This window comes from Rhinolophus hipposideros (assembly GCF_964194185.1).
Source record: "Rhinolophus hipposideros genome assembly, chromosome: X".
NCBI classification, from domain to species: domain Eukaryota; kingdom Metazoa; phylum Chordata; class Mammalia; order Chiroptera; family Rhinolophidae; genus Rhinolophus; species Rhinolophus hipposideros.
In genome coordinates, this window is record NC_138046.1 from 36,434,673 (window position 1) to 36,462,586 (window position 27,914).

The 27,914-nt window shown below is 39.1% G+C and overlaps 2 protein-coding genes across 3 annotated transcripts; both read left to right on the top strand.

Moving 5' to 3' along the window:
- The first annotated feature begins 8,369 nt into the window (after positions 1-8,369).
- On the top strand, positions 8,370-27,408 carry STEEP1 (STING1 ER exit protein 1). Of its 2 annotated transcripts, XM_081044088.1 has the most exons (8): positions 8,378-8,548; positions 11,208-11,325; positions 19,156-19,197; positions 20,834-20,972; positions 21,555-21,644; positions 22,230-22,322; positions 22,795-22,887; positions 23,299-24,746. In XM_081044088.1, exons 1-7 carry the CDS (start codon positions 8,425-8,427, stop codon positions 22,855-22,857), a joined length of 669 nt encoding a protein of 222 aa, XP_080900214.1. In that variant the 5' UTR covers positions 8,378-8,424; the 3' UTR covers positions 22,858-22,887; positions 23,299-24,746. The 2 variants fall into 2 exon arrangements, with proteins under 2 accessions (XP_080900213.1, XP_080900214.1); XM_081044087.1 differs by having other exon boundaries at positions 8,370-8,548; positions 22,795-27,408.
- Positions 26,060-26,815, top strand: LOC308495577 (nascent polypeptide-associated complex subunit alpha-like; the record flags this gene model as incomplete). The annotated part of the gene is made up of 1 exon (XM_081044086.1): positions 26,060-26,815. The coding sequence occupies one exon, from the start codon at positions 26,060-26,062 to the stop codon at positions 26,813-26,815; it is 756 nt and encodes a 251-aa protein (XP_080900212.1).
- Positions 27,409-27,914: the final 506 nt, after the last annotated feature.

Sequence of the window (27,914 nt, forward strand, 5' to 3'; positions counted from 1 at the left end):
CACTCACAATTTGATTCTGGAACCACATTTCTCCTTGGCAGTTCAACAAGCTGAGAGGCTGCTATATATTCAGAAGGGTCCAATGTCTGAGAATGTCCAACTGCAGAGAAGTGGAAGGGCAGTGGATCCGAAGTAAAAGTCACGGGAAGATGTGTGTGAAAAAGGTGGAGGTGGCAGGGAAGAGTCACAAGATGCGGACCTGCAAGAGCAATAACAGTTTTAAAGAAGAATTTTTAAAGGTCAACCCCAAATAACTCAGAAGGTAGGCAAAATACTCATTTGGGAATTTTTGAAAATATGAGAAAGGTAGATTTCGGTTAAGTCCTGGACAATTTTGAATGCCAAGCTGATGGATTTCTTGGAAGGTGGGTGAGCAGAGAAGTGACATGTTTAGGGCTGTACTAATCAGACATTGGGCCCAGGAGAGCAGCTAGGAGAGAGACTGGAATTATTCTAGGTGAGAGATATGGAATCAGGCAATGACAATAAAAATGGAGATTAGGGGATGAATGGAGAGGACTTGGCAACAGATTGAATGTGGGGGTCACACAGAGGAAGGAGTCCACAATGGCTGTAGTTCTAAGCTGTAAGGTTTAAAGGTGCCAGTAACAGAACTAGAGGGACGGGGCAGTTTTAGGAGAGGAAATCTGGGGCTTTACTGAGTTCATAGGACTGGTGAGACATCCATGTAAAGATGTCCAGAAGACATCAGAGGTGCAGAAATTTGTTTCTAACATGGGAGGCGGGAGACACTTGCCACTGGTTGTAATTCTAGCTGATGCTTAACGACACATACCTTCATGGCCGAGGATTTATATCTCCCATTAAATTCAACATATCAGTTAAAGCAAGTCTCCCTAATAGTCTCACATTATAGCTGTGGTGGGAAGACGGTACAGAAATAAGTTTTAAAAACCTTTTTTCTCTCATTTAGGAACTTGCACAAATACACACATATGAAATCAACAAAAGCAAGATCTACAAAAGCAGATGCATTTGTTTTCTCTTGCTGCTTAACAAACTATCACAAGTTGTTGGTCAAGTTCAGTTCTTCCCAGTTATAGTACTAAGGCCCACATTTCCTCACTGGCTGCCAGTCAGGGACCATTCTCAGCTCCTAGACATCTTCCACATTCCTTGCCATGTAGCCTATTCCACCTTCAAAGCCAGCAACAGAGAATTTCTCTCCCATCAAATCCCTTTCATGCTTTGAATCTCTTCAGGAAGTGCCCAGTTCTAAGGGCTTATCTGATTAGGTCAGGCCCACCCCAGATAATGTCCTGTCTTAAAATCATGTAATTTGGGACCTTAATTACATCTGCAGAACCTAGATTAGTGTTTGCTTGAATAACTGGAAGAAGGCGTGTGTACATCAGTAGCCAGGAATCTTGAGGGAGGGGATAGCATTTTAGAATTCTGCCTACCAGAGCAGCAGCAAGCTGCATAGCAGAAGCATGTGAACCCACAAATGTTGAGGTGCTGGACAGCAGGCGACTCATCGATCTGCTGGGGTTAGAATAAGCTTCCTAGAATGGGTCTATTTCAATTTTGTTTCTAAAGAGATGAAAGCAGGGCTTGGGAGAGAGGAACTCAAGCAGTTTCTATGAGGGCAACAGCAGGAACAAGGACATGGAGCTAAACCATGTTCTGGGGATAGTGGGCAGATTAACGTGGCTCATGGAGAACGGTGAGACCTCCACTAGGAAAAGTGAGGGTGACGGAAGTTGATTAAATATCCTCAAATCAAGGATGAGGAACTTGGGCTTGATAGATGGCTTTTGTCGGTGTTTGAACCTAAGAGAGATGTGTTGAAAACATCCTACTGAGAAGGAGAGTAGGAAAGAGACTGGGAAGCTCTTGCCACTGGATATAAATATCTGAGTCATCAAATGCTACAGATGCATTTCAGTTTGTTGTGGGCTTGTCTGTTTTCTGAAGCTCCTTTGCTCTTCCTTCTTGGGACTATCTAATCAAGAAAAGTCAGGAGCATGAACCAAAGCAGTTTGGAAGCCCATGGCACCAGGGCATGGGGAGAGCACCCTGACTGCACAGTGGAACTGCATTATAGGAACACTGTGCTCCCACATTCTTCATCAGAATCAGGGTTGTCACAGCATACAGCAACACAGAAGAATGTTCTCCAGCACAGACAATTTATCAGACTAGAACATAGTAACTATAGCAGAGTTGGCCAAGCAGTCCTTCCACCCCCTTCTCACCTTGACATCTTAAACAAATAACATCTTCACAGCCAAGCAACCCCTCTTCCCCAAGAGCAGGCGTCAAGAAACTGGAAGTTCTTTTTAGCTTAAACTGTGTTAGCAATGCAGCTGCAGGGAAGATGAAAAATTCCAAATTGTCCGTAGGCAAAGATTTGAGAACTTTCCTAAAAGGGAGGAAATATGGGAATATATGACTAGGGAAATTGTGGGATTTCAAAATGTGGAATAGATTGTGATTTTCCTGAACTATTTTGGGTTGGAAGGAGAGACCAGATAAATGATCATTTCCTGCCTCATGAGGCTGTGAGTTTTTATTTCTGTTAGCCAGTCAAGGCAAGGAATTTTATTTTCCTATAGTTTCCACTTCTATTGATAAAATTTAGTACAAATGACAACCAAGAAACAACAGAAAATGGGTTTTTCTTGACTCAAATAAACTCAGGAGACAAGTCAAGAGGATCACGTAGGAAAGAACAGTTATCACAGCATGTGCTTTTGGCAATAAAAGTAGTAGCACACTGTCCATCTATAGCTCCTAAAACATAAGGAGAGAAAGGGAGAGAAAGAGGAGAGAGAGGGAGAAGGAACGAGAGAAGGGAAGGAAAAGAAGGAGAGGAGAGAGAAATAGTGAGCTTAGAGAAATGGGGAAATTAAGGTGTGAACATAGGATTTCCCTACCTGCTGAATTGTTGAATCAAGAGGAAAAAAGGCTGAATAATGCCCCCCAACCCAAGACCTCCACGTCCTAATCTCTGGAACCTGTGAATATGTTACCTTATATAGCAAAAGGAACTTTGCAGATGTGGTTAAACTAAGAATTTTGAGATGGGGAGGTTATCTAGAATTAAATGAGAGGGAAGGAGGAGTCCGAATTCAGGGAGAAGGCCATGTGATGGTGGTAGCAGAGATTGGAGTGGTACAGCCACCAGCTGAGGAACCAAGGGATGTGGGCAGCCTCTAGAAACTGGAAGAGGCAAAGAATGGATTCTCCCCTGGAGCCTCTGGGAGCAACCAGCCCTGCTGAAATCTTGAGTTTAGATCAGTGAGACTGATTTTGGACTTCTGATCTCCAGAATCGTAAGATAATAAATTTGTGTTTTCTTAAGCTACTAGGTTTGTGGTAGTTTGTTACAACAGCAATAGGAAGCTAATACACATGGCTACAGTGTTGCTCATGGGAATTCAATCAAACCAGCAAGATCCACCAGCAAACTACAACCAAATCTAGCCTGCTCTCTTTTTTCCTATGGCCTGCAAGCTAAGAATGGTTTTCTATATTTTTAAATGGTTGAAAAAAATCAGAGCAATAATAATATTTAATAACATTTCCTGACACATAAAGGTGATATGAAATTCAAATTTCAATATCCATGAATAAAGTTCCATTGGGACACAGCCACACTCTTTCATTTATGTATTGCCTGTGGCTGTTTTAGTGCTACAGTGACAGAGTTCAGTAGCTGTGACAGAAAATGTATTTGGTGCTCTCATCACTTCACATGTTGGTCTGTTAACTACAAATCGCAATGATGCAGTTATAACTCAGTAGCATTTTGAGTGCCACAAATATCACACCATATTTTGGCATTTTTAAAAATTGACAAATATATGGTGATGGAAGGAGAACTGACTCTGGGTGGTGAACACACAATGGGATTTATAGATGATGTAATACAGAACTGTACACCTGAAATCTATGAAATTTTACTAACAATTGTCACCCCAATAAATTAAAAAAAAAATTCAAAGCGCATACCTATCATGTCAAAACAAAAAAATAAAAGTGGATTTTGAATATCACGCTTCTAAGTGTAGATTACTTTGTTATCAAATTAGATGTCAAAGCATTGTGTTTATTACACAGTGACATGTAGCATTGCTAAAATAATACAATATACATGGATAGTACCAAATTAAGTGCTCATCACAATGTTCCCAGCTCACAGGAAATCAATGGTCAGAAAAATTAGAAAGTTTAAAATGGAATATCTTATCATAGCAGAATTCTTTGCAAAAATAAAAAATGAAAATGAAGTTGCAGCCAAAGTGAGTTTCTGAGTGGCTAATTTGTTATCCAAGCAAGGAAAGCCATTTACTGATGGTGAGTTAATTAAGTCACGTTTGATTGCAGAAGTCAAAGAAATGTGTCCAGAGAAAATCAACTTTTTAAAGACTATTAACCTTTTAACAAGAACAATGGCTCAGAGTTAAGGACATTGGAATTAACAAATAGTCATTTAGAAAACAGGGCAAATGATCTCAAGTTGTTTTCCTTGGCTGTTGATGAGTTCACAGATGTTACTAATACTGTTCAGTTGTTGTTTACTCAGAGTCAATGCTGAGTTTAAAGAGATGGAAGAACTGGCCTGTGTGGGTGGTCTGTGTGGAAGAACTGCAGGTAAGAAAATTTCCAAAGAAGAAAACACTAGTTCAGTACAACCTGAAGCAGAGTCTGCTAACATACATTACAAATATGTATGGAGCAGAAAATGGCTTAGTTGGGCAAATGTACAAAGCTTGAGCAAATGTAAATTGTTTAAATCTTATTATTTATTGCATTATTAAATAACAGGTAATTTGCAGGAAAATATTTGAATCTATCTTTTGTTATTCAACCATTAGCGTCAACAGTGAACTTCATTCACTCTCATGGACAAAACCATTGTTCCATAAATTTTTGTCGGAAATAGAAGCAGAATATTCTGACTTGCCCTACTAACAGCAGTTCAATAGCTTAGCAGTGGGTGGTTTTTGTTTTTTGGGTTTTTTTTTAAACTGTTTTTAAGCTCAGGGCTGAGATTGAAACTTTTCTGAGCAAGAAAAGCCACCCTCAACCACTATTTATGAACACTGAATGGTTTTAAAATTAGCTTTTATGGTAGACTTGATAATGTTACTTAATGAATTTAACCTAAAATTACAAGGCAAAACACTGTTTATACGTGAAACATACTGCAGTAAAATCATTTCAATGACAACTAACATTGTTTGAATCAAAAGTAATATCAAGTTACTTTAATCACTTTCTGTGCTATAAAAAGTTAAAACAAAAATCAAGATTTGCATTCCCACACAAATTTGCAGTGGATATATTTTCTGAGCCTAAATTACAGTTCAGTGGCATTTTTTGGACCACAATGCAAAGTGCAAAGGAAATTTCTATATTTCAAAATCAATTTGTGCATTTGAGGAGCTCCTATCTAAACTTCAATTGAAAGTGAAAATTAATGACATACTAAAAGGCAAATGTCAAGAGATGAATCTAATAGAATTTTCTGAGTGCCTTCTAAGAGATGAATACACTCAATTCAAATCAGTTGTTTGCAGGGGTGGCCGGTTAGCTCTGTTGGTTAGAGCGTGATGCTGATAACACCAAGGTTGCCGGTTTGAACCCCACATGGGCCACTGTGAGCTGCACCCTCCTTAAAAAAAATGAGTTGTTTGTGGATATTAGTATTTGGCAGTACTTATCTTTGTTATTTTTTTCAAAGATGAAATATATAAAATCTCATTACAGATAAGCATTAACAGATGAATATTTGCAACTAATTTTTAAAAATTATTTAATACCTTTATTAACAGGTGTTTGCAGTTTGTTAACTCTTGAAAAATCAAGTTGTAAACTTTTATTACAAATTAAAAATGACATTCTTAAAAATCTCAACTTGACCAGATATGAAATAATTTAAATGTGTATTGAGATTGCAGCTGATTTTGATGATAGGGAACACCTCACTCTGAACCCTAATTAAGTGAAATGTTATCCACCTCCATCAAAAAGTGCCATTTTTCTGGGGGGCCGAATGGCTCTGTTGGTTAGAGCGTGAGCTCTGAACAACAGAGTGGCTGGTTCAATTCCCGCATGAGATGGTGGGCTGTGCCCCCTGCAACTAAAGATTGAAAACAGCAAGCGGACTTGGATCTGAGCTGTGCCTTCCACACTAGATTGAAGGACAATGACTTGGAGCTGATGGGCCCTGAGGAAACAACACACTATTCCCCAATAATTTTTTTTTAAAAGTGCCGTTTTTCTCATTAGCAGACTTGTATTTCCAAAAATTATATTAAATTATTATTATATTTTGAAGTTCACCAACAAAACATTTGTGGAAATTTGTTTTCTCTTTTATTATACAAGTACCTACATAATGTTCTTGATTTTACCTCTTGGCCCTCAAAGCATAAAATATTTACTCTCTATTCCTTTACAGAAAAAGTACTAGACTAAGTACTAGACTAAGCCACATGAAGGGGTGAGACTATTTATACACTATACAGCCAGTATATAGCACAGTGCCTGACACACAGGGGAAGATCCATGAATACTGAATAACATAGAATCATAGGGATGACATTGGACTAACACCTAAGGAGCAAACACTGTGATTCTTTACAACCTGCATTTATATTTATTTTATACTTTATTTAACCCATGTTCGTTCAAGGGCTAGCAGATTGCTTTAAATTCCCATTGCTTTGCATCTTGTGTATGTTGAACACTACACTTCTTCTTCCAGCCAGCTTGTCAATTTTCTAGTCATGCTCCCGCTATCTTCAGTAAGTTGTCTGTTAAAAATCCACTATTTTGGTGTCATCACTTGGATTATTGAAGTTATTCAATGTAAACTGTCTCAACGTCCTTATTCTGGATGGCTCCAGGCTCCTGTTCTCCACAAAGAGCATTCTGCGAGAGTTTCTGAGTTGGGGAAAGGAAGGGTGGGAGATGTTCCCTTATGCCTGTGGCAAACAGGATCATTAAGATGCCTCTATTTGCAAATTATTTACATGATTAGGGTATAGTATCCCGAATATATAACATCTTTTACAATTCAACAATAAAATGACAAATAACCCAATTAAAAATGGGCAAAAGATTTGAATAGACATTTCTCTAAAGAAGATATATAAATGACCAATAACACGTGAAAAGGTGCTCGACATCATTAGCCATCAGGGGAAGGCAAGTCAAAACCACAATGAGATACCACTTCACACCCACCAGGATGTCCATGATCAAAAAGACCCACAGTAATTGTTGGTGAGGACATGAAGAAATCAGAACCCCCCATAGATTTCTGATGTGAAGATAAAATGGTAAAGCCGCTTTGGAAAGTACTCTTGGCAATTCCTCAAAAGGTTAAACATCAAGTTACTATGTGACCCAGCAATTCAGCTCCTAAGTATATACCCAAGAGAACTAAAAACATATCCTCACAAAAACGTGTACACCAACGTTCATAGTAGCATTAGTCATTACATTCAAAAAGTGGAAACAACCCAAATGTCCATGAACTGATGAATGAACAAACAAAATGTGGTATATCCATTCAATAAAATATTATTCAGCTACAAAAATGAATGAAGTTCCTTTTTACTGATTCATTACTACTTTTTATTCACACTACAAAGTGGATGGACCTTGAAACACTGTTAAGTGAAAGAAGCCAGACACCAACAGCCACATATTGTATGAATTCATTCATATGAAATGTCCAGAAGAGGCAAATCCATAGAGACAGACAGTAAGTACATTAGGGGTTGCCAGGGAAAAAGGTGGGGAGTGACCGCTAACAATATTGGATTTCTTTTGGGGATGACGAAAATGTTCTGAAATTAGATAGTGGTGATGGTTGTACAACTTTGTGAATATACTAAAACCTACTGAATGATACACTTTAAAAGGGTGAATTTTATGTTATGAGAATTATATCTCAGATTTAAAAAGATGTCTCTACTTCATTAAGCACTCATCCTGAATACAGTCATTAAAATCATAGTGGCACAGCTAATATCTGTATTATGCATATATGTGTGGATATAGTCCTTTGCGATATCTGGATATATATATATATATATATGTATATATATATATACATATATACATATATATATACATATATACACACACACACACACACACACATATATATATATATATATATATATATATATATATATATATAATATTAAGGTTGTCCCAAGTAAAGCAGTCCCAGCTAACTTAGGCCAAAGCAAAAAAGATTCTATTTGGCTCTGGACGGCCCCTGAACATCTTAGCCTAATGGGACCGCCCGGAAGTCTACACGACTATTGACACATGACCACAGTTACCGTACGGGGAAAGGCTCGACGCGCGTCGATGACGTCATTTACGCGCGACCCTTATTTTTGGTGCTGAGTTTGTAGGCCACTCCTGTGAACAATGCCTAAAGTTGTGTCCCGCTCCGTTGTCTGCTCCGACACCCGGGACCGGGAGGAGTACGACGACGGCGAGAAGCCCCTCCACGTCTACTACTGTTTGTGCGGCCAGATGGTCCTGGTGCTGGGTGAGTAGTCGGGAACTGGGGAAAGTCTGCAAGCAGCGAAACTTTGGGTTCTCGAGTGCGAATTTTCTCTGGCTGTGATCTGGAAGCCACGTCTCTTTGAAGATTGCTGGTCTTACTTTCTGCATCAAAATCCTCCTTACACATTCCGCCACACTCCAGGGCAGTTTTTCTGTTTTGTATTTAACCTTGTAACTCTGTATCCAGACCTCCCTCCAAACTAAAAGATATACTGTATCTTCTCTTCCTCCCACTCGGCCTCTAGATGCAGTAATATCTCTTATCTTAAACGAAACAAAACTCTTCCTTGATCCTACATTCTCCTCCAGTTATAACCCCATTTCTTTGCTTTTTCTAATAGCAAAACTTCTAAAAAGCGTTGTGGTTTTAGCTGTTTCCGCGTCCTCACTTCCCATTCCCTCTAAATCTCACTTCAGACAGGCTTTCCTTCCCACCTCACCATCTACACCACATTTGTCAAGGTTAATAACAACATATTGCCAGTTCCAGTGGTCAATCAATGTTCATTTTAGCCCCCAGCTCAGTGGCCTTTGACAGAGATGAGCACTCCATCCTTCTTGAAACACTTTTATTTGCTTCCAAGACTCCACACTCTCCTGATTTTACTTTTACCTCAATTTTGCCCTTTCTCAGTGTCTGATTTCTTTTTCTGTCTCAGACTTTTAGGCATTACAAGGCCCTAGGGCTCAGTCCTCTCACCTGTTCTCAATCTGTACTCACTCGCTAAGTGATCTCAACCATTCCCAAACTTTAAATACCATCTATGTGCTGATGACTCCCCATTCTTAATCTGCACTTCTTGGACTCTAACTGCCTGTTCTATGTGTCTACTTGGATGTCTAATGGGCCTCCCAAAGAGATCATGTTTAAATCGACTTCATGATCCCCTACTCCCTACTCTCACTGTTCCCTTCAGTCTTACCTATTGTAGTCAGTGGTACCACTATTCACCCAGTATCTCAGAATCATACTTGAATTCTCTTTCTTATACCTTACATCCATCTAGTCCATCAACAAATTCTGTAGGTGCTTCCTTGAAAATCTATCCAGAATCTGACTACCTCTTACCACCTCCATTTCTACCACTCAAGTCCAAGACACCATCATCCCTCACCTGAATTGCCACAATAGTCTTTTGCTCTCCACGCTTTGTCCCCAGTGGTCTGTTTTGCACACAGCAGCCAGAGTCCTGTTTCAAAGTGGTGTTTTCCTATAACACCAAAAATAAAACAAAAGTCCATTCCAAGACCATGTGTGATCAGACACACACCTACCTCTCAGACATTGTCTCCTAACACCCTTCCCCTTTCTCACTGCACCCCAGCCACAGTGGTCTTCTTGATTTTTCTCCATCATGTCAAAATGTTCTTGCTTCCATGGCCTTTGGATTGGTATTTCCTCTGCCTCGACCACTCTTCTGTCAATGCTTCCTTACTTCATTCAGATCTCTTGATGAAATGTCACTTCCTTAGACAACTCTTCCCTCGCTACCTTATGTAAGATAGCACCCTTGTCACTCTTTGTCTTCCTACCCTGCCTGATTTTTCTTTGTAGCACGTATCACTATCTGAGATCACTGTTCCTCCTATTATCCTGCCTAAATTTTTTGTTAGTACTTATCATTATCCAAGATCACATTATATAATTATTATTTTAAAGTTTTCTACTTCCTCTGCCAGACTGTAAACTTCATCAGGTCAGGGACTTTGTCTGCTTTATTCTTGCTGAATCCCCAGCACAATGCTCGAACTGTGCCTGGTATATACAGGACCCTTGCATATTTATTGAATAAATGAATTCTCTTTTGATTACCTAGACTTAGGTCTGAATTCTTGTTCTGCTTCTTATTAAATGTGTGGAAGGTCTCTTACCTATTCTAAGCCTCAATTCCTTCATCTTTAAACTAGGAATACTAAATGTCTACTCCAACAGGTCGATGTGAAGAGTAATGAGCTAAAATGCAAACTGCCTGGTGTTCTCTAACTCCCCTCTCCACCTCCACCATTAATCTCAAATCACTCTGATTCCTTGAGTTCTCTGTGATCCTTTAGTTACTTAATTTGCATTATATCAATTTTCCATCTGCTTTATAACTGTACCTAATTTATTTCCTGTGTGTTTTCATTGTTTTCGGATTAGAACTCCTCTAACTGGGATGGGGCATTTGCATACTATATATAGCATGCCACCTACCTCTCTCTCCTTTTCTAAGCACTTACCCACTTTTCCCAATGCCTTCCTCATAGGTATTGGAGGACGCTTGATTGTCTCTTCTGCTTCTAACGCACTGTAACACAAACCAAGTGTACCATGACATGTGAATCACAGAAATACAGAAAACTTAAATTGCAGTGGTAGGAAGGACTTCTGAAATAATATAATCTATTCATCCTTCAAATAAAGAAACAGACTTCAAAATGAGGAAGTGATTTGCTAAAGATCATCAGGGTAGTAACAGAGCTGGGACTAAAAGTCAGATCTGACACCAAGTCATTTTTAGTTGGAAAATTCAATAATAGGCATCAATAAGCATAGTAATTATAGTAAAAATTACAGTGCTGGGGGTCCCACTGAAAACTTCTGATTGCCTCAGGGTATTTTTCAGTGACTCTAGTGACCAAATCTTTCTCCATTCCTTCAGACTGTCAGTTGGAGAAATTACCCATGAGGCCCCGGGATCGGTCCAGGGTGATTGATGCTGCCAAACATGCCCACAAGTTTTGTAACACAGAAGATGAGGAGACTATGTATCTTCGCAGGTAATATGTCAATGTTCTCTGTCTAGGATTTACTTCTTGTGTTGGGGTCTAGTTCCGAGGACTATAAATACCCCATCTAGTGTTGAACAGGTCATCCATTTGGGCCCAATGCTTTGACGTTTGTGGTAGGTCTCTAACTTCTGTTAATGCAGCAGTATCTTTATTGTTTTGTTGAAATGGTGCTGAGATGTAATTCTATTGCCATTTGAGAGCTGTAATTTGGTTTTTTGCAAGTAGAATGAGTTCATTCAACCTGTAATCTCTTAGGGCATACTATTAATATATGCAGGCACAGAGCTAGAGACTGGATCTGTGAGAATGAATAAAGTACCATTCTTACCATCAAAGAGCTAATGGCTCAGCCAAGGAACAGGCTACCTATCGTGATATGATAAAATACTGGTGTTGTGAACAGAAGGTCTATGGGAAAACAGATAGCAGTGACTCATCGTACCTGAAAGGTGGTCAGGAGAGGTAGAAATATATGGTGGCATTTGTGATTGGCCTTAAACTACGATTTCACAAAGTAGATGAGGAGAAGGAGGAGCATTCCATGTGAAGAGAATAAGGAATCATTAAAAGCATCAAATATGGTATGCTTGGGAAAATTGAATGGTCCTTTGTGACTAGAGCCCAGGTCACTCTACCAGAAGGGGTTCATGCCTCCTGGGGTGAGGACAGAGTAAAATGCTGAAGTAGACAGATAAAGTCCAACCTTATCTATAGACAATAGCCATCTCTTTTTTTAAAAGCAGAGGAGTGACATGGTTAGATCTCTTTTAGTTTTGGGAATTGTTGGTATATTAGGGGAATTCAAACCTGTGAAGGGATAAAATTACATAGAAAGAATCTGGAGCAAGAAGAAGAGAAGACTGAAGACACAATACTGGGAAACATTGACATTTAAAAAGCAGTTCTGTTCCAAAATCATTGGAACAGAACACGGAGAGCCTGGGATGTGGAAAACAGGAGAAGACAGAGTTTCAAGAAGTATGTGTGGGTAGAGTGGTCATCAACAGGTGCCAAATGCCACAGAGAGGTCAATCCTGGGGAATTAAAAAGTCCATCCACTCATTCAGCAAATATTTCATTTATTGGTCTCCTACCACGTGCCAGGTACTGTTCTAGAAACCTGGGATATCCTAGTATATTAGTTTGCTAAACTGGGTGCCTTAAAACAACAAAAAATAATTTTCTCACAGTTCTAGAGGCTACAAGTCTGAAATTAAGGTATCAGTAGGGCCATCCTCTCTCTGAAGTTTCTAGGGGAGGATCCTTCCTTGACCTTTCCTAGCTTCTGGTGTTTGCCCGCGGTCCTTGGCATTTCTTGGCTTGTAGATGCACCACACTCATCTCTGTTTGCATCACCTTACAGCCTTCTCCCTGTATCTCTGTCTCTGTGTTTCTTTTCTTCTTCTTATAAGGACACCAGTCACATTGGATTAAGGGCATGACCTCACCTTAACTAGTTATACCTGCAATGACCCTCCTTTCAAATAAGGTCACATTCTGAGGTTCTTAGAAGGACATGACTTTTTAAGGGGCAGCATCCAACCCAGTACAACTAGTAAACAAGGAAAGAACCCTGCTCTGGTGGAACTTATATTCTAGTGTTGAACCAGAAAAAGCTACAGGCTGACATCTAGCTATCTTTATTTAAGAAATCAAACTGTTATCAGCTCACACTAATGAAAAGAGTTAGAAACCACTGTTAGGTGACATTCAATAGCAAATCAGGCATCAAGCACCATTGTGACACTGGATTTCTAGAATTATGCAGTTGAAGAGAAAATTGGTTACGTAGAAGATACAACCAAGGGTGCCGATTATATTAAAACTTATGAAATTCACAAAGGAAGTCCCTCCAGGAGACATTGGGGAAACATTCATTTCTATGGTATATAGAAAGGTTTATAAATAACATTCCCTATCTAAAGCTAATCCATCCTTTGTGCTTTCTCCCTCCATTAATCTTTATTTAGGTTTCTGATTTTGAAAATTATTGACTATCTTTAGAATTGGTAAAATATTTATTACATATTATAATTATATATTAAGTGAATATATATTATTCAGTTAATACAGAAAGTAATCTAACAACACAGTTAGGCCACAGACTCCTATGGCACTATAAGGCAGATGCCCTCAACTCTAGGCCAGAAAACTGGGTGGCCCTAGGCTGAAGTAGAAGCCTGGAATCCAATCAGTCTGATCCTAGAAGTGAGCCAGCAAATACACAGCCGTAGTGCTGGGTACTCCTCAAGCCAGTGGCCTCTGGCTAAGTGACTCTGTTGGGCCACAGAGTTCTTCAAGTTTGCCAACAAGGCATGGTAAACTTAGCCCTTGGTTGACATAGTTCCTGCTCTAATCATGAACAGTCTTCCCAAGGGCCCACTCTAGTGTGCTCCCCTGCTGGCCACTGTGGAATTTCGGTCTACTCTTACCCTTCCTCTTCTGGAGCCAGCTGAGTGTGGGAGCACCAGTTACTAAAAATACATAAGTGTGCCCAACACAGGCCCTGGAGCCCATCACTTTTCCACCTCCAAGTCTTTCCATTCTAAAGTACCTCTCCTTTGACACTATTGTTCCCCAGCTCTATCTTTCCCTCATCCACCACTCCCCCAATTGCAAATCTAGTGGGTATTTTTCTGTCCATATCTTTTTGACCATGCCTCCTTTGATGCTGTCTCCTTCCTTGATTTCTGTGAAACTGCTCTTGTGATTCTCCTTCTACTTCTTTGGCTTGCTCAGTCCTCTGGATTCTTCTGCCTGCCCTTAAATATTGGTATTCTCCAGGGCTCTTGATTTTTATGACTAAGTCAAAGCTCAACATGACTAAGTCCAAACTCATCATTTCTCTAATGTGGAAAATGCCACAGATTGGTTCACTCAGCACCACACCCAACACTTTTCTCTTATATCTGCATTTATACTATGTTTATAAAGTTACGGTACATATTCCAGGCCCCACCAAAAAAAGAAAAAAAACAACCCTAAGATTCTGAATGTGACTTAGCTTTTGCCAAGTAGAAGGGATGGAAGTAGAAGTCGTTGGGTGGGGCCTCCAAGGAAAGCCCTTTTTACTTATTTCTTCCTGCTTTTTGGAAAACAGACTTGATAGTCTGTTTTCAAGATTATCAAGAAAGGAAAGGCCAGGCCTGCCCAGTAGCTCAGGTAGTTGGAATGCCGTGCTCCTAACGACCAAAGGTCATCCATCGGTTCGATTCCCACATGGGCCAGTGAGCTGCGCCCTCTACAGCTAAGACTGTGGACAACAACTGTCCCTGGAGCTGGGCTGCGAGATGTGAGTGGCCAGCAGCCAGCATGAGGTGAGCTGCTGACTGCCTACCACAGACTGCTGACTGCCTCAGCGGGGGAGCAGCACAAGGCTTGTAATACCTCAGGGCCAGGGATCTGTCACTGAGAAACAACAGCTTGAACTGGAGTGCGGGGGTGGGGGGTGGGGCGGAAGAAAGGGGGAAAACTGAAAAAGAAAGGCCACAAGAATTGCGGAGCTTTTGCCATGCTTTCTTTGGGTCTCAACCATGGCCAGGAACCACCTTCCTCTAGACTTCTTTCATATGGAAACAAAGTCTTATGTTGAAGCCACTGTAGTCAGGTCTCTGTAACTATCAGCCAAACACAGTTTCTTCTTTTTCCTCCTCCTATAATGATACCACCATTCATGCAGTGGCCCAAGGTAGAAATCTGAGAGCCAGTCCTCTCTTTGTCTCATACATCCCCACTCACACTATCTCCTGCAAAATCCAGGGGATAGGCTCACCATGTACTGTCTTCTCCCTTCTAATCTCTCTTGTGGCTGTCTCCTCACATTCACCCTGCTGCACTGCCGGTACCCAGTAACACTTGCTTGGGTTGTTGAAGTGGCCTCTTACCTGGTCTTTTTGCCTCTAGCTTTACTTTCCTCCAGTCTGTTGTCTACTGTCTGAATGATCTCAAATACACATTTTGTCAATCTCCTGCTTCAAATCTTTCAGTGACTCTTCATGACCTACAGCAGTGCCTTTCAAACACTTTTAGACAATGAATCCTTTCTTCAAATGAAAATCTTACCCAGAAATATAAGTAAGTAGGAAGCTGCTCTCAATGGGGAAGAGTTGAGTCCAACCCATTAAGTACTCCTTCCCTTCCCCTATCCAGTTTCATTTAGGGGTCATTGTGGATCACAATTTAAAAAAATCCTGGTTAGCAGGATAAAATCTAAGCCTGAAGACTTTCTGTATGATCTGACCTTGGCATACCTGTTCATTCTCATCTCTTGCTATGCCCTGGATTATTATTTTTTTTAAACAACCAACAAACATTTATCATCTCATAGTTTCTGTGGGTCAGGAATTCAAGAGCAGCTGAGCTGGATGGTTCTGGTCTCTCATGAGGCTGTGGTTAAGAGCTTGACCATGGGTGCAGTCATCTGACATCTTGATTGGGCTGGGGGTTGCACTGCCGAGGCGGCTTACTTGCATGGTTGGCAGCGGAGTGCTAACTGTTGGGGAGAAGCCTCAGTTCCTCACCACTGGGATCTTCCGTAGGATTGCTAGAGTGTCCTCGTGATATGGCAGCCGGCTTCCCACAGCGTGAGTAATCCAAGAGAGAACAAGGCAGAAGCCACAATGTCTTTTATGTCCAAGACTCAAAAGCCACACACTATCATTTCTGCAGTGTCCTGTTGGTGTCACAGGTCAGCCCTATTCATTGTGGGAGGGGACTGTACAAGGATGTCAATAGCAGGGAGAAAGGATCATGGGGGGCCATCTTAGAGGCTGTCTGTGATAACCAGTGAGAATGTTTTGTTTTGGGCCTTCTCTATCACATATATTCCTAGAGGTTAAGGGTAGGAAAGACAACCAAGGTCAATTAGTCTAAATGTCTAGCTCATATTTATCACTTTTTTGTAATCATACCACTTAAAAGCCTTGTCTCATTTACATTAGAGGCTGAATGTCTCAAAAAAAAATGAACTTTTTGAGAGTAAGAACCCTGCCTTCTACTTCTGAAACCCTTAGGACATCTTGCCTGATTCTTAGCACATAGTTAGGAATAGATCAATTTTTATAAACTTGAAAAAATCCCATTTGTCATAGGTATTTGCTAATTAACTCATTGGGAAATATACATCCCTCCCTTTATTTGATATCCCTGTGCTTTGAAAGCCCCAGCTTATGAAATTGGCTGACTTCAGGATTTTAGAAGCATGATGAACCTTTCACTTCAAACGGAGGCTGAATTTAGAACCCCTGCAGGAACCTGATGGGGTACACATAACAGAAAATATTGTGAGTGCCCTAGTCCAGTGATGTTAGCAAATGGGAGCACATTTGACATACGCAATACTTGTAAGCAGAGAGGCAAAGTGTTAAAGATGGTGGAGAGCACAGACTTTGGCATTATACTGCAAGCAGCACCACTGTATTTCCTCTCATTCTGTGTGTTGACTTCACTTTTTTGGTGGTATTCTGAGAAGCACAAAAGTTTTTAATTTTAATCAAGTTCCATTTATATATCGTTTCTTTAATTGCTTGTGCATTATTCAGATTTTCTTTTCCAGTGAGCTTTGGTAGTTTTTGTCATTCTGTCATTCTAGGAATTTGTCCCTTTCATCTCGGTTGTCTAATTTCTTGGCATATAGTTATTCATAATGTAATCTTAAAAATCCTTTTTATATCGGTAAGATCTGTTAGTACTCCTTTGATTTTTTAAGTGCTAGTAACAGACTATTTTTAATTCTCTGAATATGTTGTTCTGTTTTGCCTTTGCACATAGTATTCCCTCTGCTTGAAATACCATTTTCTATCAGGACTGTCAGCTTGAACATCACCTCCTCATGAGGCCTTCCATGATTGCCTCAGACAGATTGGTGGCTCTGACCTCTGTGTTCCCATTACACTGCATACATTCCTCCATTTTAGAACTTACCTCCATGATTATAATTTTCCTCACTAAACTGAATTCTTGAAATAATTCAACCAACATTTATTGCATGTCTATTTTGTTTCCAGTACTTTGTTCAGCTCTGGGAATAGAGTGGCAAGACAGACAGGCATGATCTCCACTGTTTTCTGATCTCATGGACCTCACAATCTAGTGGGATGACAGAAAAATCAAGTAATTATGATTTTTTTTTCTATACAAGTAATTATGATTATAGAAGGTCATATGAATGGAACAAAAGGCTCATACAGAGAATCACATGAGAACCTCTTAGAAAAGGTGGTCAGGGAAGGCTTCCATGACTAGGGGATATTTGAACTGAGACCAAAAAAGATGAGAATGGTACAGCTTTGACAAAGTGGTAAGAAGAGCATTCCAGGCAGAGAGAAGAATGTGCCTGAAAGGTCACAGGTGGGAAAGCACTTCTTGGTTCAAAGAACAGAAGAAAGACCGGTGTGGTTAGTCATTGTGAGAGAGGGACGGAATGTATGAGGTGAGGTAGGGGCCCAGTTATGGGCTCAGTTGCTGCCTGATAGACCATGGTAAGGAGTTTGGATTTTATTCTAGGGGCCTTCAGAAGCCACTCTTGACTCTATTTAGAGAATGATTTGGAGTGAGACTGTAGTGGAAGCAGATTCTAGAATAAGCGGTTGGATTTTTATTATAGACATAAATTTAAAGTGGGGAAGGCCTAAGTCTCTCTCTCTCTCTTTCTCTCTGTCTCTGTCTCTGTCTCTCTCTCTCTCTCTCTCTCTCTCTCTCTCTCTCTCTCTCTCTCTCACACACACACACACACACACACAGCTGATTTGACGACACAAAAATCTAAAATTTCCACGTGGGGGAAAAGTCAAAGACAAATATGAAACTGGGGAAAAATATTTGCAAGGCCCTTTAACATTTGCAAGTCTCTTTAATATACAATAAAAAGACAACTCAATAGACAAAGGGTAGGAACTGACAGTTCACACACACACACACAAAGAAAATACAAATGCTTATTAAATATATGAAAAGATGCCTAACTTCACTCTTAAAAAAATACAAATTACGAGATCATATTTTTCACGTGCCAGATTGGCAGTAGTGCATTTTAATAACATTATGTAGGGAAACAGGAATTCTCACATTGGTGGTGTAGGAGTGTAAATTGATTCAACTTCTCTAGAGAGTAATTTGGCAGTGCCTAACAGGATTTAAAGTGGATACATTTCTAGGAATTTATACAAGTAAAAGACATTTTGTTTCATCCATACAAAGGAATACAATACAGACCTTGTAAAGAATGAGGCAACTCTTTATCAATGATGGGAAAGGATCATATATGTATTTTTTAACCAAGGTATATTTTTAAGTGAACAAAGAGGTAGAGAACAGTATAAGTTATGCTACACTTGTCTAAAAAGGAAAAGAATTAAATATATATTTTCTATATATATCAATAAGGATTCTTTGCTCATATCATCGACCATCTCTTGGAGGAACAGAAGGAACAGTATTTGCCTCTGGGGAAGAGAACTGGGTGGGTGGAGGATGAGTGGGGAGCATATTTACTTCTCATTTTATGCTGTGTACACATACTGCCTATTTAAAAAATTGAAACAAGGGGAGGGGAAGTGAGGAGACCAGTCAGGAAACTGTGACAATAGTCCAGGGAAGAGATACTGGTTGCCTGAGCTAAGATGGTGGCAGAAAGGTGGAGAAAAGTAGACAAGTTCAAGACTTTTTTTTGGAGATAAAAGCCACAGGATTTGCTAATGAAGTTGACCTGTGAAATGAAAACTTTTGAAAGGCCCTTTTAGCATTTGAAGAAATGCAATAGTGTGTTTAGTAGGTTAAGAGATTTGTTCATATCTTCTTTAACTTCCTTTTTCTGTGCAGGTCTGAAGGCATTGAACGGCAGTACAGGAAGAAATGTGCAAAGTAAGTATTAACAGTGTGGGTTTCTCTGAGCATAAGTAAGTAGAGGCAATAATGTGTTAGGAACAGAATTATTTAGATAAAATTCTCTGTTATATCTTTATCTTTATAACTTCAACTACAGAAATACCAATATGCTCCTTGAAAAGACTAGTCAAAGTTATATCTCTGACCAGCTTGCCACAAATATGGGTTTTTTTTTCCAACACAGTATAATTTTAAAAATTGAAATGTAAGTCATACATGATAAAATTTCCCCTTCTTAAGTGTACAATTTGATGAGTTTTTTACAAAAGCATACAGTCATGTAATACCGCCACTACCATGATGTAGAACATTCCTAGTATCCCATGTGCTTCTGTTACGATGGTTTTGCCTTTTCTAAGATTTTCTGTAAATTCTACAGTATGTGTTCTACTACATACAATATGTATCTTTTATGTCTGGTTTCCTTCACTTAGCATAATGCTTTTGGGATTCATCCAAGTTGTTATGTATATCAGTAATTTGTTCCTCTTTATCGTTCAGTAGTATTCCATTGCACCACAGTTTGTTTCACAGTTCACTCGTTGAAGGGCATTTGAGTTATTAATGGTTTTGGCTATTACAAATAAAGCTGCTATGAACATTCTAGTATAAATCTTGGTGGGAAGATGTGTTTTCTCTTGGAGTGGGATTGCTGGGTCATATAGTAAATGTAACATAGTGTAATTTAGTCCAGGCCCATTTATAAAGCCTTTTATAGGACCACAGACCCCAGAACTTTAGTGCCATATATATATATATATATGGCATTAAATAAAATATAAATATATGTATTTATATTTAGTGCTATATATATTTATATTTAATGCTATATATATATATTTATTTAATTATATATATATATATATATTTATATATATATATATGTATATTTCCAGCTTTAGGTTAATAGAATGTTAAACTGTAGTAAGGTTAATCTTGTTGAAGTAACTACACCTTTGCTCTCAGAAGACTCAGACTAGGAGAATTAAAGCAGGGAAATGGCTAAGAAGGCATTTTAGTTCACAACCATACTGGTTTCATTAAATTAGTTTTTTCAGACCTTATGGGACTCCTTTATTTAGCTGAAAAAGTATAATAAAAATGACCAGCCAAAGAAAGTGGGCAATTACTATAGGAATTCGTGTGCCAACCGCTGCGGTGGGGCCTTTACACTCCCTCTTGACACTGATAAAACAAACAAACTAGACAAAACCTGCAAGTCGTTACCCAGACACCTGGAAAGAATGGCAGCAGTTTTAACTGGAAAGTAATCAGTAGCAGGAGACAGCGTTTACCAAATTTATCTGATGATAAGAATCACTTGGATGCTGAAGGAAATGACAGATTCCCCGGCTGCACCCCTTAGATTTGCTGAATCAGGATCTCCTAGGGGAGGGGCCTAGGCATCTGATCAGCATTTTAACAAGCACCCTCAGTGATTCTTATCAAGTAGTTTTGGGAAACACTGGGAAGAGCTCATCATTAGTTTCTCTCTCTCACACACACACACACACACACACACACTTCCTGGAGTCTGAGCACACTTTGTGAATCACTGTTTTGCTGGATCTGGATTCTGAGGCCTCCCAGAGATTCACTCTGCTGTTCGCAGGTGTGGACTGCCGCTCTTCTACCAGTCCCAGCCAAAGAATGCTCCAGTGACCTTCATTGTGGATGGAGCAGTAGTCAAGTTTGGCCAGGGATTTGGGAAAACGAATATATATACTCAGAAGCAAGAGCCTCCTAAAAAGGTAATTATCATTGAAGGAGACAGAGTGGTTAACATAGCTGCAAGTTTAGCTAAATTTTAAGATTATAGTACATGAGAAACTGCCCTTTGTGGGGATAAATTATAAAGGGCAATTATAGAGATGTAACATGTTATATAGATGAAACATGTATTATGTGTTCTTTTTTTCTTTCCTACAGCTGTTTTATGAGTAAAGTTAGAAATTGTGTGGTTTTTATTTGCATTTATTTTCTTCCAAATTTCTTCTTTTTCCAGTGTAAACAATTAAAAATGGAATGAAGCAGGCTAATTTTTAAATGTACTTTAAAGACCTTTGATGGCAAACATTAGAAAAATATAATGCAAATGAAAACATTGGCACTTTTAGATAGGCCAGCCTGTCCCAGAGAGATGGGTCCCCCCCAATAATTACCTCCCAGCACCCAGGCACATGTGCTTGCATTCTCTCTCTCTCTCTCTCTGCCTCCCTCCCTCCCGCCCCCTCCCTACACACACACACACACACACACACGCACGCAGTCACATCCATGGCTCACAGAGCCCCTTACAGTGATCTAGGCTGATTCCTCTTCTGTGACCCTAGGTGATGATGACCAAACGGACCAAAGACATGGGCAAGTTCAGCTCTGTCACTGTGTCTACTATTGATGAAGAGGAAGAGGAGATTGAGGCTGTAAGTGCTTCTACTCTCAAGGGAATTGCACTGAGGGTGGTGAAAAGGAAGGGGCTCTAGAACTAGAGCATCCAGTAGCAGAATAATTAGAGATTACTCGTAGACCTTGCTCTGTTAGTAAAAAACTATGAGTCTGGCTAGTTCCTGTGTCCCTGGATCCCAGTGCCATCTGGAAAATGAGAACCAGGGAGTTGGATTAGATGAGTGATTTTTTTTTTTATGCTTTGGGGGACAAATCCCTCATCCCTCTTCAGTTTAAATACTGTTGGGCTCATTGATTTCAGGTCCCTTCCAGTCCAGCTCTGATGAATTATGAGTCTGGCCTTAGCAGTAGCAGCAGTTACCTTTATGGTACTTCAGTATAATGATGTTTACAGAGAAATATGTTATTTTTCATTTTAAAAATGGTTTCGGTTGAAACCTGAACTCTCCTGGATTACTGAGAAGCTGAAGAATTGAAAGGGAACAGACTCCTGCTATTTCAGTAATAATTTCATAATTTGAGTGGTATAAATGGCAAATTAAGGTCTCTTTTGTTACTCATTGGTGGACTGCTGGTTGAAGGATGCTTATTTTTTCCCTCAGAGAGAAGTGGCTGACTCGTATGCACAGAATGCCAAAGTGATTGAAAAACAGCTGGAGCGCAAGGGCATGAGCAAAAGGCGGCTGCAGGAGCTGGTGAGTGGCATGGGATGGCAAGGTGCTGGGCTTGACTATTTGAATCTCTTGGTCTGAAATACCCTCCAGCAGTCAGGGATATCTTTTAGGAAGTCTGCTGGGAGTTAGTGGTATAGTTGGCTGCCAGGTGTCTAACCCTTCAAGAACAGTGTTTTTGTTCCTGTTATGCCAAGATATGCGATGATATTGATTCCCTCGGCCCTTCAGGGGCCCTGGGGTTGCAGGATTCCTACACTTGATTGCTTTGTGTATTTATGCCATTTTACTATACAGACGTTATCATTTTCTACATGTGCGATAACATTAGAAAGTTTCAAAAGCAGTTGCTAGAGATTCATAATGATTTTAGAACTAGTACTCTAGTTTGTATACTAAATGAGCATGGAGAGATTGTGTTTGGGCAGTTAGAATAAGGAAAGGATATAAGAATTTCATAGCATATATCAGAACATATATTGCTCTTCCTCCACAGGCTGAACTGGAAGCCAAGAAAGCGAAAATGAAGGGGACCTTGATTGACAACCAGTTCAAATGATCAGGACCTTTCTCTGAACCCACACTGGAGGCAAGCATTTAGACCAGGAGGCAAAAGAACTTTTTCTTGACTGCGTGGATTGGTTCCTACCTTTATTCCCAAGCAGAAGGCTTTATGTTGCTTCCTACATTCAGTGAGGCCTTTGAGTCCATCTGACCTGCTTTCCAGAGATGGGTGTTTCTGTTTATGGGTCTTGTATACTATTTTTTGTCCCTTTGACGTAAACTTCTTCAGATGTGTAGAAACTCTATGAATAGATCAATCAGTGCTTGAGTGTCTGTAGTTTTTAAAGTAGCTATTCTTATTCCTTCTTCAGAGTTAATACAATACATAAAGATTTTTGAAAAAATATTATGATATATCATAGAAAAAAGTGGTATGAATTATATTTAAAATCACAGCAAGTCAGATGCTTTTAAGTGACTCTGTTTCTTTTCTTAGACTGGCAGGTATCGGCTATGGTTCGAATCTCTCTACTGTCAGAGAAAATCCATAAAAAGGCAGAATCTGCATAAAGCTTCCTTTACTTCAAATATGAAAGCCATAGGTGAGCCATCTCTTATCAGACTTTGAACTTAAAGAAGAAAAGCCAGATTGGAGTGAGGGGGTAGAATAGCTGAGATCTGAATGAAAATGGAGTCTCAATAAGAAACACAAGGGAGCTAGTATCCTATTGAGCAGCTAATGTGTGAGTATATGTGAGGGAGACAGAGGGTACGAAATGATGCTGAAATTTATAAAGTATCTGTGATATCAATATGTAGTGTTTGTATCCATGTTTAATCTATTCACCTGTATTACGAAGTATTGGGGCAGGAAGAATGTTTTAACCTCCTTGTAGTATCTATAGTGGGTTGCACTTAGTAAGTGCCCAAGATGTATATGTGAGATGCTGTTGGAAAATACTACGGCATTTTTCTTTGCTTTTTTTCTGATTTTTTTTTTATTTGGAAGGAAATGTAGGTTGGAGTGGGGGTTGATATGAGCTAGCAAGAACGGGGAGAAAGAGGGATGGAGGTCCTGGGAAAGTCCAGGGTGGTAACATCCATCTTCCCAGTTATTCGCCTACGTCCAGTGAAGTCTTTGCAACTGAGCCGTCCTCTCCACTTCATTTCCTGTTAGGCATCATGTAGACAACTAACCATAATCTCCACACAATTCTTTGATCTCAGCTCCAAACAGTGACCTTCATCTTCATACCACTTTAGCCACAAGGTACCATGACTACAGCCTGGATGTCACCTACACCGCCTCTGAAATCCGGTGTTCTATTCTCTGCCCACAACCTTCTATCATTGCTACTCTCACATTCTCACTTCTGCTAAACCTGTTTTATTTTGTTTTTAGATTTGAAGGGTATTATTTTATTAGTAGTAATAATAAAAAATAGTAGTAATAATGATAAAAATACTAGCTACTTTTTATTGGTACTCACTGTGTGTCAGGTGCCATGGAAAGTACTTTATAGGTATTATGGTATTACCTTAATCTAAACAAGACAATAATCCCATGAGAGAGGTTTAACTATAGTAGCTCCCCCTTATCCATAGGGGATACATTCTAAGACCTCCAGTGGATGCCTGAACCCTACATATGCTATGTTTTTTCCTATACAACCATGTACATTATAGGCTTCTCTTTGGCATTTCTTAATTCCCAGTATCACTACTCTTGCACTTTGGGGCCATTATTAAGTAAAATAAGGGGTACTTGAATACAAGCACTGCCATACCTTCACAGTTAATGTGATAACTGAGATGGCTACTAAGTGACTAATGGAAACCATCAACAAAACGAAAAGGCAACCTACTGAATGGGAGAAGATATTCACCAATGATACATCCAGTCAGGGGTTAATATCCGAAATATATAAAGAACTCATACAACTTAACAAAAAAACAAACAACCCAATTGAAAAATGGGCAGAGGACCTGAAGAGACATTTCTCCAAAGAGGACATACAGATGGCCAACAGACATATGAAAAGATGCTTAATATCACTAATCATCAGGGAAATGCAAATTAAAACCACAATGAGGTATTACCTCACACCTGTCAGAATGGCCATCATCAACAAACAAGAAGTGTTGGCAAGGATATATAAAAAAAGGAACCCTTGTGTATTGTTGGTGGGATTGCAAATTGCTGCAGCTACAATGGAAAACAGTATGGAAGTTCATTGACAATTGTTACCCCAATAAATAAATTTAAAAAACAAATTAAGAATAGAACTACCTTATAACCCAGCTATTCCACTTCTGGGTATTTATCCAAAGAAATCCAAAACACTAATATGAAAAGATATATGCACCTCTACATTCATTGCAGCACTGTTTACAACAGCCAAGATATGGAAGCACCCCAAGTGCCCATCAATAGATGATTGGATAAAGAAAAGGTGGTACATATATAACAATGGAATATTACTTGGCCATAAAAAAGACTGAAATGTTACCATTAGTGACCACATGGATGGACCTAGACAGTGTTATGCTAAGTGACATAAATCAGACTGAGAAAGGAAATACCATATGATGTCACTTATATGTGGAATCTAAAGAACAAAATAAACGAACAAACAAAACAGAAACAGATTAATTGATACAGAGAACAAACTGCTGGTTGCCATATGGGAGGGGGTTTGAGGGTCAGGCGCAAAGGATAAAAAATTAAGAAATACAAATTGGTAGTCATAAAATTGTCATGGGGATATAAAGTACAGGATGGGGAATATAGGCGATGATATTGTAATAATCATGTATGGTGCCAGGTGGGTACTAGATTTATCAGGGGGATCACTTCATATATGAATGGACAGAGAGGGCTGCTTCATGTCCAGATGCAAGATTTCATGATACTACTCAGAATGGCATGTAATTTAAAACTTATTATTTCTGAAATTTTCCATTTAATATTTTCAGACCATGGTTGATCACGGGTAACTGAAACTGGAAAGCAAATCCACAAGTAAGGGGGGACTACTGTACTGTCATTCTTATTTTAAAATGTGTACTCTGAGGCTCCAAATGTTTGTTTCCCAAGATCCCATAACAAATGAGTGATAAATATGACTATACAACTATATTGAACTACTACTCCTGTGGAATTTTTTTAAAATATTGAGAACAGATTGCAATTTCATTTTGAGAAGCTAAGTAAAGTGCAATGTAAAGACAATTGTATAGAGGACTTCCTGTAGCAAATGTGTGGCTACCATTCTACATATTTTCTGAAATATTTGTCCTTAGATACTAATCCTAAACCATTTCAGCATCTGGTTCAAATTATGCAGTTTACTTCATCTTTAAAACTGCAAATTGTTGCTCTTTCTGCTGCCATCTTGGTTCCATGTTTACTGCACAAAATACCCAGTGAAGCCACAGTAACTGTTTTTGCTACAGAGCAAGAGTTGACACAGCATCAGGCTGAGACAGGGTCTGGAACAGAATCTGACAGTGATGAAACAGTACCAGAGCTCAAGGAACAAGATTCCACACAGGCAACCACCCAACATACCCAGCCGGCAGCAGCAGCTGAAATCGATGAAGAATCAGTCATTCAAGCAAAACAGAGCCAGAGTAAAAAGAAGGCATGGAAACCTATGTTCAAACTGGATCATCGACAGGTTACAGGGGTTACTAAGGTCACTATCCAGAAATCTAAGTATATCCTCTTTGTCATCACAAAACCAGATGTCTACAATAGCTCAGCTTCAGATACCTACACAGTTTTGGGGGAAGCCAAGATTAAGGATTTATCTCAGCAAGCACAGCTAGCAGCTGCTGAGAAATTCAAAGTTCAAGGTGAAGCTGTTTCAAACATTCAAGAGAACACACAGACTCCAAATGTACAAGAGGAGAGCAAAGTGGAAGAGGCTGATGAAACAGGTGTGGAATTTAAGGACATAGGATTGCTCATGTTACAAATGTGTCCAGGGCAAAGTCAGGACGAGCCCTGAAGAACAACAGTAATGATATTGTAATGCTATTATGGAATTAACTATGTAACCATCTAAAACCAAGGACCTTTTTTTCGTATTTCAAAAAAAGTAACTAGAGCTTGCATTGAAATTTGTACTGTTTCTATCAATAAAATCATGGCTTCCTCTGGGATGAAAAGAAAAAGATCGCAAATTGCTACATCATTAGCACGAAACAAGCATCTTCATTATGTTTAATTCTTTCACATTGAAATAGCTATTAACATAATATGGCATAGTTGCTCTATTCTCTTTATTTGTCTTTTAGCAGTGATTACAGTGTTTTAATGTTAGTATAAAGAGCCATATTGAAATTTCAGAAACTTATTCTATATGTTTGTTTTTTAAATTATCAACTGTGATAAAATAGGAAAATGTTGTAAAATGTTTCCACTGTAATAATTGGTGACATTTGGAAGTAAAATTTTATTGTTTGAGACAAATTGAAAAGCTTTTTAAAAACTAGGTTGTGTTGACCATTTTACTATCCTTACCACTGTGGACCACCTCCTTTTCTTTCTTTTTTTTTAATTAAAGTTTATTGGGGTGACAATTGTTAGTAAAGTTTTCTTAAGGAAAAATGTTTCCTTTTTTATTTCTCTGATGTTTTATTCTGCTTCTTCACCTGACTACTCCTCTTTTTCACTCAAAGTTTAAAAAGCACAGCCCATCACACCTGAGCTTTTAATATTTTATATTCCTCTAGGAAAACAAAACACATTACTTGTGGTGAATTCAACCTGTTTTTATTTTATATTTTATATATACATATATATTTTATATATATGTTATATTATATTTATATTTTATATATATATTTTATGTATATATTCTAACTGATGTGAGGTGATATCTCATTATGGTTTTAATTTGCATTTCCCTGATGATTAGTGATGTTGAGCATCTTTTCATATGTCTGTTGGCCATCTGTATGTCCTCTTTGGAGAAATGTCTCTTCAGGTCCTCTGCCCATTTTTTAATTGGGTTGTTTGTTTTTTTGTTGTTAAGTTGTATGAGTTCTTTATATATTTCAGATATTAACCCCTGACTGGATGTATCATTGGTGAATATCTTCTCC